General features: G+C 36.7%; 1 protein-coding gene across 2 annotated transcripts in view; it reads left to right on the top strand.

Moving 5' to 3' along the window:
* Nucleotides 1-13698, top strand: part of VCAN (versican) — a 132634-nt gene that overhangs the window by 116907 nt on the left and 2029 nt on the right. For both annotated transcript variants that reach the window (XM_006143483.3, XM_027769947.1), the window contains 2 exons: nt 8472-8616; nt 13405-13587. In XM_006143483.3, coding sequence (XP_006143545.1) covers nt 8472-8616; nt 13405-13587 — 328 coding nt within the window. The remainder of the gene's footprint in view (nt 1-8471; nt 8617-13404; nt 13588-13698) is intronic.

Below are 13698 nucleotides of genomic sequence, written 5' to 3'. Positions count from 1 at the left end.
GGGAGGTCTCTGGATATGAACCTAGAATCTTCCCGTGTGGGTCAGCCTTGCAGTTTCATGTTTTACTGCTTCACTGCCATTTGACCCTCAAATAGACACATCACATTTTTAACATCAGTTTGTTTGGTTCATGCTTCCGATGGTGGTTATCTGCTGAGATTTTAGGGCCATTGATGATGCTAGATGCTGTATCTTTTAAAAGATAAAAGACCTATTCTCTCTAAATGACAGTTGGGATCTGCTAGATACTGTATCAATTCTTTTTAACTTCATATGAATATAGTAGATTATAAATAACTTTAAAAATCGAAGACCACTCCTCATACATTTTGTTTTTTTTTGGTATGTTGTATCAGGTTGGAGTCTTACAGAGAGCTAAACTGGAGAGAACTAGCTCTTCAGCCATTTGAGTGAGAAAAATTAGTCAGATCACTCAGAGCTGTGGAATCCAGGTCATTCTCAGAGGGTTTCGGATGTTGGCAGGCAGGGAAGTCATGTGTGCTACTGAAGACCTCGGGATGCGTCTTCTCTGTTATGTTAATGTGCGACAAATAAATATTTGACGATAAACTACGGATTACGTGGAACAAAATAACCTAAGCATTTATAGTTTGACTTTTTTGATGCATAACTTCAGTCTGCTTATAGTTTTTACCTTAAAGTTAGGACTAGTGTTCTGCTTTGTGGAGACAAGTTTCATGCGAGAGAACCACACTTATTAGCTGTTGGATTTCATCCAGGGATTTTTGAATCATTTTATTATTTTGGCAGCTGATTTGCTTGAATCCACTTGGGAGGAAAAAAAAGGAGAAGACAATAATCAAAAAGTGACTGAGCCCAATTTAATTGAAATGGTCGTCTTTGTTGGCACTTTTGTTTTTCAGATACAGAGAACTAGTTAGTCATTTAATTGGAGCTCTAAAAAATAATTTAATCACATATAGCCTTAAGCAGTTTCAGACTAGGCATAAAATAGTGATCTCTTCATAAAATGCAAGAAAATTTTATTTTCTCGACTATTTGAGTTTTATATCATAATCTTCTCTGCCATTTGAAGAGAAGAAAAGTGCAAAGTAACTTCAGAGTTTCCCTTTAGGCGTGGCAGTGATTTCGTTCTTGTCGCTAGGGAAGCAGTCAGAGTTTGGGATAGGGAACAGGAGTCCCTGAAGCACAAACACACAGAGGCTTGACCAGCATTTAGTTTTGGTGGAAGAGGTTAAAATAAATTTTCCCCATTCATGCTGACTTTTTGGAATAATTCTCTGTTTAGCTTGCTCTAGAAGAGAGTTGATCAGGATAGATCGGCCAGGATGTTTGTTCATTATTCCAAGTGAAAAGGAAAAAAAAAACCCAATAGGTGGTGGTGAGTTTTTCACTGCTCATCCCAAAATCTGTGTTTCTGTATGTATGAAACCATGTATGTGAGGAAGGATCTATTATCTTCTTGTTACTCAGAATGAATTTATTTAAAAAAAAATTCTTCCTGCTTTACATATATCAGGTGTATCTGTGGGTACAGTAGGTTTGTTAAAGCATGCATACAGTATATAATAGTCAAGTCAGGGACATACACGTACTCATCTCCTCGCACGCTGGACATTCCTATATGCTGTGCACATTTGGTAATAGTTCTACTAGTTTTTAAGTGATTAAATTTGTATTAAAGGGAATTAACTTCTTGAGGAGAATATCTTCCTAATATTTCATGTTACTGGGAAAAATATATTATTGAATGTAAGTGCAAAGATTTTTTAAAATATTCTTTCTCCATGGAAATGATATTAAATAAAGCTGCAAAGAATTCAAGAGGAAACAAAGAAAGTTGTTCAGAAAACTGAAGTTTTCTTTTGCAAGGTCAGTTTAGCAATAACATGGAACAAAATCAAAGCATCCTCGCCAAGATAAATCTGCACCATGTCCCTATCAGATGAGGTAATGGTGAGACGTGCCTGTGGGCATCAGACATTCTTATAAAAACTACAGAGCTAAAATTTGGTCCTGCACCAGTAAGTCACAGCTCTGCCAAGCAAGGACGGGAACACACGTTTTAAATCACTGCTGCAAGTCAAATGTAATTCTCACCAAAGACAATTAAATCTTTCAGCAGAGGTCTGAGTCTGGGCAGTCTGAGCGCTGAGAATCACTTCAGTGGCATGAGATCCAAATCTCATTTGAGTGTGAAAATGAGACGGTTATTGTTCAGGTTGGGAGGAAATGGCAGCTGTAAAATAGGTCCAATAATAAAACAGGCTAAAATAGAGTAAAATACCTCCCACTCTCATATCCCTCCAATATCAACCTTGTAAGATTGTAGTGCATTTCCTCTGGGTCTTTTATACACATGCACGGAGCTGCATTTGAGAGTACATGTGAATTTGGATCATTGTGTATTTTAATTTAAATTGCTTCTACTGTTTTCCATTTCCTTATATATTCATCACAGATGGAATATTTAATGATGACAAAATCTTCCACTCGGGGCCAGCAGGTGGTGTAGTGACTAAAGTGTTGGACTCCCATGTGGTTGATTGAGGATTAAGTTCCGAACCCAGGGATTTGAAATTCACGCTGGGGGCATGTGCGTACATGCTCAAAATCCTGAGAAGAGAGTGGATTGTAACGTGGCCATCTCTCCCAGGGGAAGGGGGTGATTACTCACTTTGGGACCAGTAGTTGGTGTAACGGTTACATGACTAGAGTGTGCATGCATGCCCAAGATCTTGGGAGAATAGAGAAGGGATTGTGGTTATGGCCATCCCCCTGAGGGGTGATTTGTCACTTTCCCTATTATTGTGTCTGTCTTTCTTTCTTTCTCTGGAGAGTACATGTGCCCTAAGGGGGAAAAAATCCACTCATCTGACTACATCATAATTTATCAAATGTCTGTCCACCCTGTAATCATTTGCCATTTCTGATTAGTATGAGTAGTGTTTTATGTGAAATGCTAATATATCTGATTTTTATTTTTAAAGTTTTTTTCTTTCATGAAAGAGAGAGAGAGATTGAGAGGTACCTTCCACAGGATCTGGTCACACTGTGATCCCCTTCCTCCAGTCCTTCAGGTGACAGAACCTGGACACTCACGTCCCTGGAGTGCTGCGGGCCAACTGGGCCAGGGATTGGAACTGCAGTCATTGTGTGGGATTGAGCTTCCTTTGAGCAGCATATAACTGCTCTGCCATGGAGCTGGTCTCTGATTATGTTTTAGGATAGAATTTTGGAAGTGAAATGACAGGGTATGAGGGCAGGGACTTTTAGGGGCTCGTGATAATGCATTGCCAACGTAATTTATTCCTATTGGCTTTATCTGTGGTTGCTGTCTCACTTATTTGCTAGCAGGAAATCATGTCTTCGATTAGGGATAGGGGTAGGGTGGGAAGAATGAGACACTTCATTTCTAAATAATCTTAATTAAACAGCATCAGATGTGCCAGGCTTAGTTCCTGGTACTGAGGATACAGTAGTAAACAAAAGGAACCAAAATCCTGACCTCGGTGTGCTTATATTCTAGTAGGGAGAGAGAATACAGTAAATATGTAAAATATACAGGATGTTAGGTTGTAATAAGTATTATAGGAAAGAAATCAGAGAAGGAGAGGGGCAGGGTGGGTCGATACAGGAACGAGGCCATATTACCATTTATACATACTGCTTAGATGATGAAACATTTTCTACCTTTAACAGCATTACTGGTTTTTTCCTAAGAGTTTAGTTAGAAAATAAGCTATAAAGTATTGTGTTCCAGAAGCCAAATTAAGTATTTGGGGAACTCTGGAATCTTTGACCATAGAAGTACTGAATGTAGATTTTTGCTAGTTTTATTATATTCCTATTCTTTTGTTTTTCATTTTAATCTTACATTACTTTACCTGTGGGGGGGGGACATATTTATATATCAGCAACGGGCAGAACATGACTTATTATTTCTGCTTTGTTACTTAGCTCTTAAAGGAGAGGAGATACAGGGACCAGCAGTTAGCGTAATGGCTGTGTCGCTGGACTCCCATGTAGTCGACCACAGTTCAAGTCCTGGACCCAGTGACTTAAACTCACACCAGGCTCATGTACATGCATGCCCAAGATCCCGAGAGGAGAATGGAGGAGAAGGGATTGCGGCGTGGCCATCTGCCCTGGGGGGTGATTTCTCCCTTTCTGTCTCTCTGTCTCTCTCTGTCTTTCTGGCGAACGCACGCGCCCTATAGCAAAAACCTTTTCAAAAAAAAAAAAAGGAGAGGAGATACAAATAAAAAATGGTAGTTGGAGGGTGAGGGATGATAAGGGAAGGGAAGGAGGCAACACAAAGGAAAACAGAAGCCGTTAGACATCCAGTCCAGAGCACCATCAGTTCCTGGCTGCAGGGAGGCCCGCTGGGGCCGTGAGGAAGATGGTCCTCTGAGCATCCTTCTAGGGCCATGAGCGGAACTCAGTTGCCATTCTCACCTCCAGAGTTGGACTGAAATGTGTCTCATTTCTTGATTAAGTTTTTCCCAGAGAAATAAAACACATTTCATTCTATATTTTTGGGGGGAAAAGCCAACTTCATTAAGCTTTCCTTGATTCTTTGCAGTTTTCTCACGCTTGAAAGGTTCTGTTTTTACATAGCAAGGATCTCTTGTCTTCTATCTTAATTTTGGCATGATTGAGGAAGATTTTAAAGTAAAACTACACAAAGAGAAGTGAAATAGAAGGTTTTCAAATTTTAGGTCTTTCCACAATATATTTGATGGAAGACCTAAATGTTGGTTTATTTAAAAGGTTTACAAACCATTTTTTCCCCCTGAGGAGAAAAATTACACTTTTTAGTGTATTAATTATACTTTCTTGGTTCTTTGTTTTTATACCAGAGTTTATTGGTATACAATACTCCGTGTCACATATAAAGGGGTACTTTTTAAAAGCTTCTTTTACACTACATATTGATGATTAAAAAGACTAAAATACTAAATGTTAAGAAGGAAATTTAGTATTGAAAAGCCTGCAAATAGCCAAGTATAGTAGTTTTATTTTATTTATTTATTTATTTATTTATTTATTTATTTATTTAGGTTTTTGCCATAGTGCATGTGCTCTCACTGGAGAAAGACAGAGACAGTGAGAAGAAAAGTGAAAAACCACCTCCCAAGGGGATGGCCACACTGAAATCCCTTCTCCTCCATTCTCCTCTCTAGATTTTGGGCAGGGTATGTATGTGCCAGTGTGAATTTTCAAGTCATTGAGTCTGGGACTTGAACCATAGTAACCATGTGAGAGTCCAGAGTCTTAAGCACGTTGCCACCTGCTTCCCCTCTCCTTTTTAATTTAACATACTCTCAATCAGGAAAAATTGCCTTACCTCTTACTACAGTTCTTCTAGGCTTTATTTGTTGCAAATAAAATGTCTTAAATTACCCTGTCAAACCACCTGCATACTTTGCATTTAATTCAAGGAAAGGTGAGCAGATCTATAAGCCTCCTGAAAGACAGACATTTTCGCCATTGTCACATAAATCTGAGTTTCTGCCATAGTAAGAATCTTTGTCACGACTAGTCTTAGTGCTCGATGTGTTAAAGTGTGACAGTAGCCAAAGCATAGCATAGCGAGAAAGTGACACAGTAGCCAAAGCATAGCATAGCGAGAAAGTGACACTCAATTTGCTCCAAAAAGATATTGAGCAAACACACTTGTTCCCTATCACCTTCTAGTTAAGGAGATCCAAGACTAAGAAATTGGTGTTTTATTTATAGTCTGATATTATTTCTTATCTCATCAAAATTTGTTATTCTTGAACAGGCATAATAACTCTGTGTTTTATATAATTACTGGTCACTTTGGAAGCAACGTTTTAAAGTAGCAAAGAAATGAACTTGAGCCAGAGAGTCTTGGGTGCATAATGTCTCTACGGTCTTAATTATTTTCAATTGTGTTGTATTACTGTAAGAAATAAGATATATTAAGTACCTGGAAGAGGGCTTCATTCAGTATGGATTCTGAATAAGTGACATGCATTGCTATGATAGAAAGCAAAAAATATTTTCAGTTATACATCATTGCTCAGAGTGGAGAATCAATAAATCCCATTAAAGTTATATGGGGACCAGCAGGTGGCTTGGTGGTTAAGAGGCTGGACATTTCCACATGGCTGACCAAGGTTCAAGTCCTGGACCTGGTGGCTTGCTTTCTCACTTTCTCTCTCCCTCTCTCTCTCTGTGTCTCTCTCTGGTTAAATTAAAATGAATAAATGAATAAATAAAGTTAAATAAATAGTTCTTTTAAGAAAAGGTTTTTTTTAAATTATAGACATAAAGATACCCAGTGAAAAAAATAAAACCTATAAAACCCTTTTCAATGATCTGAATATGCATTACATGAAAGAAAGTAAACACATATTTTTAACAAGATATATTTTAAAGCATATCATTTATATCAATATGTTCATATATAAATTGGTTAAGTGTTTCTATTCAAAAAGAAGAAAAAATGGGCCAAGTCAGTGGCATAATGACTAAGGTGGCTGGCTCCCATGTGGCTGACTGTGCACTTTGAGTCCCGTGTCTGGCAGCTTGAGAAACACGTTGGGTGTGTGTGTGCATGCCCAAAATCTTGAAAGAGGAAAGGAGGGGGAAGGGGTTGTTGTACGGCCATCCCTCTTGGGGTTGCTTTCTCGTGGTTCTTCTTCCTTTTTTTCTCTGGTGAGTACATATGCTCTCTAACACATTGAAAAACAGCAGCAGCAACTGAGGCCAACAGGGGCACAGTGGTGAAATGCAGTGCTCTGTGAACCTGACCCACATGGAAGGACCCCAGAGTTGCATCTGGAGACCTCCCTGAGTACACATGTGCCCATGATCTGGGCTTGGCTGAAGCTGAGGGTGGATTGTGGTATCAAGACTGACCCTTGATGGGGACCATCAGTTAGTGTAATGGCTATGTCGCTGAACTCCCATGTAGCCGATCGTGGTTCGAGTCCTGGACCCAGTGACTTAAACTCATGCTGGGCACGTGTGTGTGAGTGCCCAAGATCCCGAGAGGAGAATGGAGGAGAAAGAATTGTGGTGTGGCCATATCCCCTGGGGGTTGATTTCTCGCCTTCTGTCTCTCTGTCTCTCTCTGTCTTTCTGGTGAGTGCAGGTTCCCTATAGCAAAAACCTCTCAAAAAAAAAAAAAAAAAAAAAGACTGACCCTTGATGGATAGCTGCCCGCGCTACCTCTCAGGAGTGTCCTTTCACTTCCATTATCCCCTGCTTTGTCCTTTCATTTTACCTTGCTATAAAGCTTTGCTGTCCCACTACGTGCACATCTCCTGGCTTAGTTCTCTCTTCCAAGAAGACAACAACCAAGGTAGTCGTTTTCAAGCTAACAGGTCCTGGTTTCATGGACACATGAACACTGGGCACCCATGAGCACACATGTTCACATCTGTGGTTCAAGCTGGCTGGGACTCAGGGTGGAGAGTGGTTAGCGGCCCTTTTAGGAGTACCAGTCTCTCTCTCCCATTCTTTCTCTTTCATGAAGAAATATATACATTTAAAAAAAAAAAAGATTGACACTATTAATAGTGCTGTCTCTCTTTTTCTTTTTCACTCAAGATAAAAAAATTTTCTTAAAAAAAATAAAAACACAGGGCCAGTAGGTGATGTCGTGGCTAAGGTGCTGGACTCCCACATGGCTGAATGTGGCTTGAGTCCTGGATCTGGCTGTTTACTTTCTCACTTTCTCTCTCTCTCTCTCTCTCTCTCTCTGGTAAATTAAAATAATAATAATAAATAAAACTAAATAAATAATTCTTTTCTTAAAAAAAATACAGCTTCCAGATTAGATTTGAAACCAAAACTCAATGCTATGGTGCAAATAACAATCACATCTAAAATAAACTAGCTCCCAAAGGTTGTATTTAAAGTGATGAACAAAACTGTACAGATAAATACCAAAAAGATTTTAATAGCTCAATGTTTTTAAACAAATAAATGAATTTGTATTAAAATTAGCCACATCAAATAAGACAAAAAAAGGTGCTTTTCTAGTGATAAAAATAAGAAAAGAAAGGCTAAAAATTCTATTTACTGTATTCAAACTATACATATAAAATTACATATTCATATAAAGGGTGGAAGAAAACATGATAGATTAGAGTGATGAAAGATGAATCTTTTCTCTAGTTCCATTTCTATTAAAGTAATTACAATGAATAATAATGTAATAAAATTTCTTAAATTGAAAGTTTATTATAAATTTACTCTTGGATAACTTGACCAAAATTCCTCAAGATATCTCATTGCTAAAGAATAGACATTTGCTGAATAGAGACTTTGAGACACATACATTTTCCACTCAAAGTTTAAAAGTTAATTTCTTAACCATTAAAATAATTTCGCTTGTGTGATCCAGCAGAAAGTTTTGAGTCCATTATGATTTGATTATTATATAATGCTACTGTTTCTCTTTTATTACTCTTGGATTATCAGGTAATTACCTTATCTTCCATTTTTTACAGCAATATGAGAACTGGAGACCCAACCAACCAGACAGCTTCTTTTCTGCTGGAGAAGATTGCGTTGTAATCATTTGGCATGAAAATGGCCAGTGGAATGATGTTCCCTGCAATTACCATCTCACCTACACCTGCAAGAAAGGAACAGGTAATGATTACCCCATCATGGATGTCTATAATTTGCTTTTCAATTATCTAGAAACAAACTAGATAAGTCATGTATGTCATCTCTTGTTACTGGAATAGTTCAGTCTTCCAACAGAATTGAAAAATTTGTTTGCAGGAATGTTCTCACCTTAGATTTCAGGTGCTTGGCGTTTTCTTAGAGAAATTGCCTGGTAGTATCTCTATGAAAACAACTTCCAGAAACCTGTTTATGTTGATGGGAAGACCATTAAAAAAAAATTAGTCATGGGACCAGCAGGTGGCATTGTGGTTAAGGCACTGGACTCCCACATGGCCGCCTATAATTTGAGTCCCTACTCAATGATTTCAAATGCCACAGAGAGAGACAGAGGGGGAAAGTGAAAAATTATCCCTTGAGGGGACAGCCACACACCACAATCCCTTTTCATCCTCTCAGGATTTTGGGCACATGCTCAACATGCACTTGGTGTGAGTTTTAAGCCACTGGTCCAATACTGTGGCTGGCCATGTGGGAGTCCAGTACCTTATCCACCACGCCACCTGCTAATCTAAAGCTGATTTTTAAAAGTGTACTATGTTCATCACATTTGAATTTCTAAGGCATGCTATATATACTTCTTCCCTAAACAAATAGAATGTCCGTAAAGATGTTTTAATCTGTGTGCAATGGTTAACGATATTAGAACACAAATATTTAGTCCCTAGACTCAGATTTTTATTCACCTCAAGTAAGACTACAAAGTATAAATACAAACTATAAAATCCATTTGATTTATTTGTCTTGAATATAAAATAATAAAACTAAAAACTATGCACTCTATAGTTATTTTAGGAAAGGATTAAACACCAATAATGAGGAATTCCATTAGAAGAGAGAACCCTAAGATACACAAAGCCACAGTCTCAGCTGAAACTCAGCTGTTCCCAATGAGTACTTGACTCTGCTGTTCTCTTACCCAAGGTAGAACTTTTTCTCAGGATCCTTTGTACATGAAGCAGCTTTCCTGACTATGCATCTCTCTTCAGCACTTCTGTCATGGGACTCGTAAAATGAGCACATTCAGTATTTGCTATTTTCCTTTTTTCCAGTGTAAGAAGTCTTTAATAAGCTGTTTGTCTTTAGCCAAATGTCATGTTTGCCTTCTTAAATCTATAGTGGTCCCTGGATGGCTATGCTTTTCACTTAATGATCTCAGTCTTCCTATATTTTCTTTCTCTCTCTCTTTCTTTCACTTTTTCTTTTTCTTTCTCTCTCTCTCTCTCTTTCTTCTTTCTTTCTGTCTTCTTTCTTCCTTCCTTTCTCTCTTTCTTTCTTTCTTTCTTTCTTTCTTTCTTTCTCTCTCTCTCTCTCTCTCTCTCTCTCTCTTTCTTTCTTTTTGATTGCTTTAGGGCACATGTGCTCACTGGAGGGAGAGAGAGAAAGAGAGAGGGAAAAATAAGAAAACACTGCCTCATATGGACCTGGAGTGTTTTTCAAACTGCTGGGTTTAGGACTCAAGCCACTCAGTTGGATATGTGAGATCAGCTGTCTTAACCACTATGCCACAGGAAGACTGATCCTCTTTGTATATTTTTTATGTCATTATTGTTTTTTGCTTTTTTTGAGCAGGAGCACAGCTGACATTTTAAATTGGAAAACTCTTCGCTGGGAAAAGCTGTGCACTGTAGACTGTTGAGCATTATTATTATTATAAAAGAAGGGAAAAATCACTATTACAGTTTATCTCCTTACCGTCTGATTTTTATTTATGTGCACTTTGTTTGCTAGTCAATTCTCGGGGGAATTTTATAAATGTTTATTGACTTTGTTAAGGACACTCGATGGATACTACGACTTTGGAGCATCCTGTGGGTTCCCCTCGTTATCATCCATTAATATTAATTCCCACCCCCCCCCAGAGATCATGGCTTAATTCCCTTGGTTTTTTTCTTTAATGTTACCATACATGCTTGTATTTCTAAACGAGAAATTATTTAGTTCCACAAATCATCTCATTGGAATCATACTGTATATCTTCTGTGTCTTGCTTTTTTGTTGTTCAGTGTTACATTTGTGAGACTTACTTATGTTGATGCATGAAGCTGCATGTTCTTCATTTTTGCTACTGTATAGTATTTCAGTGTATAACTATATAACATTTTATTTCTCAGTTCTCCAGTCAGTGGACATTGGGTTATATTCGATGTTTTTGCTTTTGTAAACAAAGTTCTGTGAACATCCTTGAATTCGTTTCTTGGTAGACTTTTGTTAGTTTCTATAGAGCATTTTTCCAGGAGTGAAGTTGCTGAGTCATAGCACACATGTACCATCAAATTTATTGGAAAATGCCAAGTTATTTTCCAAAATGGTTGTAACAATTTGCACTACCACCAGCAATATGTGAGAGGTCCTGTTACTCCACATCTTCTCCAACATTTGATATTATCGGATTTTGAAATTTTTGCCAGTCTGGTGGGTATAAAATGTTATCTCTTATGATGTAATCTGTGTTTTCTTGGATGCTTCCCCCTGAATATCTTTTCATAGATTTATAGGTCACTTATAGCTCTTTTGTAAAGTTTCTGTTCGTATCTTTTATATATTTTTGAAAATCGGTTGGTTATCCTTTATAAATTGATTTGTAGGGTTTTTTTGGTTTTTTTTTTTGAGAGAGAGAGATTTTTGCTGTAGGGTATTTGTGTTTTCTGGAGTGACAGAAAGATAGAAAGGAAGACATCACCCCCCAGAAAGGATAACTATGCCACAATCCCTTCTCTTCCATTCTCCTCAGCCACCAGGTCCAAGACTTGAACTGAAGTTGACTATGTGGGAGTCCTGCAACATAACTTTTATGCCATCTACTAGTCCCTGATTTGTAGTTCTTTTTATATTCTGGTTACTAACCCCTTGACAATTAGATAATGTTGCAAATATTTTTCTACAAGTTTGTAGTCTGTATTTATTACTCTATTACATTTTTGGGGATAAACGGAATTCTTCATTTTGTTGAATTTTCCTTTGTGATTTAAACTTTTTTTTCTTAAGAAGTATTTACCTACTTTAATGTCATAGATATTCTATATTGTTTCTGAAAGTTGTCTATCTTTTGCATTTTGTATTTATATTTTTAAGTCATCTAAAATAAATTTTAGATGTATTCTCTGAAGTATGGAAGCAAATATATTTTTTCCAAACCAGTACCCAATTGTCCAAGTTAAAAGACTGCTTTTCCTCCCAGCTCTGCCATGTTGCTTCTGTCATATATCAAGCATGTATGTGGGGGTCCTTTTCTAGTCTATTCTTCTATCCTTGCCAATACCACACTCACTGAATTATTTTAGCTTTTTAGTAAGTCTTTACATATGAAAAATTTTAGGAAGAGTCTATGTAATTCTTTTCTCACAACTGAAAAAACAACTTCTAATTTGTCAGCATAATACAGAATCAAGTTTAATGAATTCTCTAATTGCACGTTTTTGAACTCCTTTGTCACTTTGATTTCATTCTATCTGACACCTGTTGGTATCTGGCTTCTAGTGTATCTGGATTCTAGCCTTATCCGTATCAAAATAGAAACGTATACAGGTATCCAGATTGGTTTCAAACAGAAGTAAATTAGAGAAACTAAATATTTAAGTTCAACCCAAGTTTGTCATTGCAAAAGAATATGGTTGTAAACAGCCTTCTGATTATGTGAATAAATTTACTAGTTGTAAACTTATAGTATTAAGATGTTGACATTCAAACATCTTGGCAACAAGGTTTCTGGTAATCATTCTCTTATTCAAGATTTGCATCATTTCACGGCAGATTATGGTGTGCTTTAGTGGGCCTCTGGTGTCAGAATTCTTAAAGTAAACCGTGTAAACTATGAATAGTAGATCCCATTTAGGGGAAATTATATTTATTTTAAGTTGCATTTTTATTAGCAATATATACGAAAAAATAAAAATTAATTTTTAAAATGTATTATTTAAATCAACTACATTAATATTGAATAAAACTATTAAGTTAATTCATTTGAAAATTTTCTCAGCTTCTTGAAATTTAAAATCAAGATTTATTTTTATTTATTTTGTATTATTACTAGTATTTCTAAGTTTATTAATCTTCAGATTTTTTTTCATTATAAATTTTAAGTAATTGTTGAGTAGTCTAAGCTTTACCTCCATTTACTCTTCTCAAGAATTTAAATATATATTTATTAAGGTAATTACAAAACTTGGTCAGAAATACTATGCCCTCTTTTCTTGTCTCTCAATATAAAAGATAGAAAAAAATAATAAACACAAATGGAACCAAAACATATTTTATTTATATTTAAGAATGTATGTCTATCTTTTAAAACTATGGTAATATTATAGATTGTAAGTTTTTTCAGAGAAGTGATGGTAATAGTTAGTTGTTACAAATTAATTATTGCCCCAAGTGAAGGTGGATAATAAATAATATCTTTAGGATGGTGAAGATAATACCAACAAACCACTGTTGGCATGACAGGTGCTTTTTAATTGGGATTTTTTTTTTTTTTTCAGAAAAGTGGCCCAGCCCAATGGATAAACATAGGACTATATAGTTCTTTAATAAAACACAATTTAACATATGTGATCTGAGATTTAAACTAGGCCCAGAGCCTCAACATTGAATTTTTTTTCTTAAGAAATTTTGATGTCTCATTCTAAATAATTGCTTATGATGAAGATGCTTGGTTTGATACCATAAAAACAAAGAGAAAAAAAGAGAGAAGAGACTCATACTAGTTGCAATGTTCCAATTTATTTGAAAATAACCTAATCTACTTTTCTTCAGTTGCTTGCGGCCAGCCCCCTGTTGTAGAAAATGCCAAGACCTTTGGAAAGATGAAACCTCGTTATGAAATCAACTCCCTGATTAGATATCACTGCAAAGATGGTTTCATTCAGCGCCATCTTCCAACTATCCGGTGCCTAGGAAATGGAAAATGGGCTATGCCTAAAATTACCTGCATGAACCGTAAGTGGTCCTTTAGAAGGAATGGACTACCGTGCGCTAACAACTACTAGAAACCTCATTTTACGGCTATGCCTTGGTAGTTTAGGGTATGGAGCAAGTAATATTGTTGTG

The sequence above is a fragment of the Tupaia chinensis genome, unplaced genomic scaffold (genome assembly GCF_000334495.1).
Source record: "Tupaia chinensis unplaced genomic scaffold, TupChi_1.0 Scaffold000099_1, whole genome shotgun sequence".
Taxonomy (NCBI): domain Eukaryota; kingdom Metazoa; phylum Chordata; class Mammalia; order Scandentia; family Tupaiidae; genus Tupaia; species Tupaia belangeri.
The sequence above is the reverse complement of the archived record's forward strand: the minus strand, read 5'-3'. Positions and strand labels throughout refer to the sequence as shown.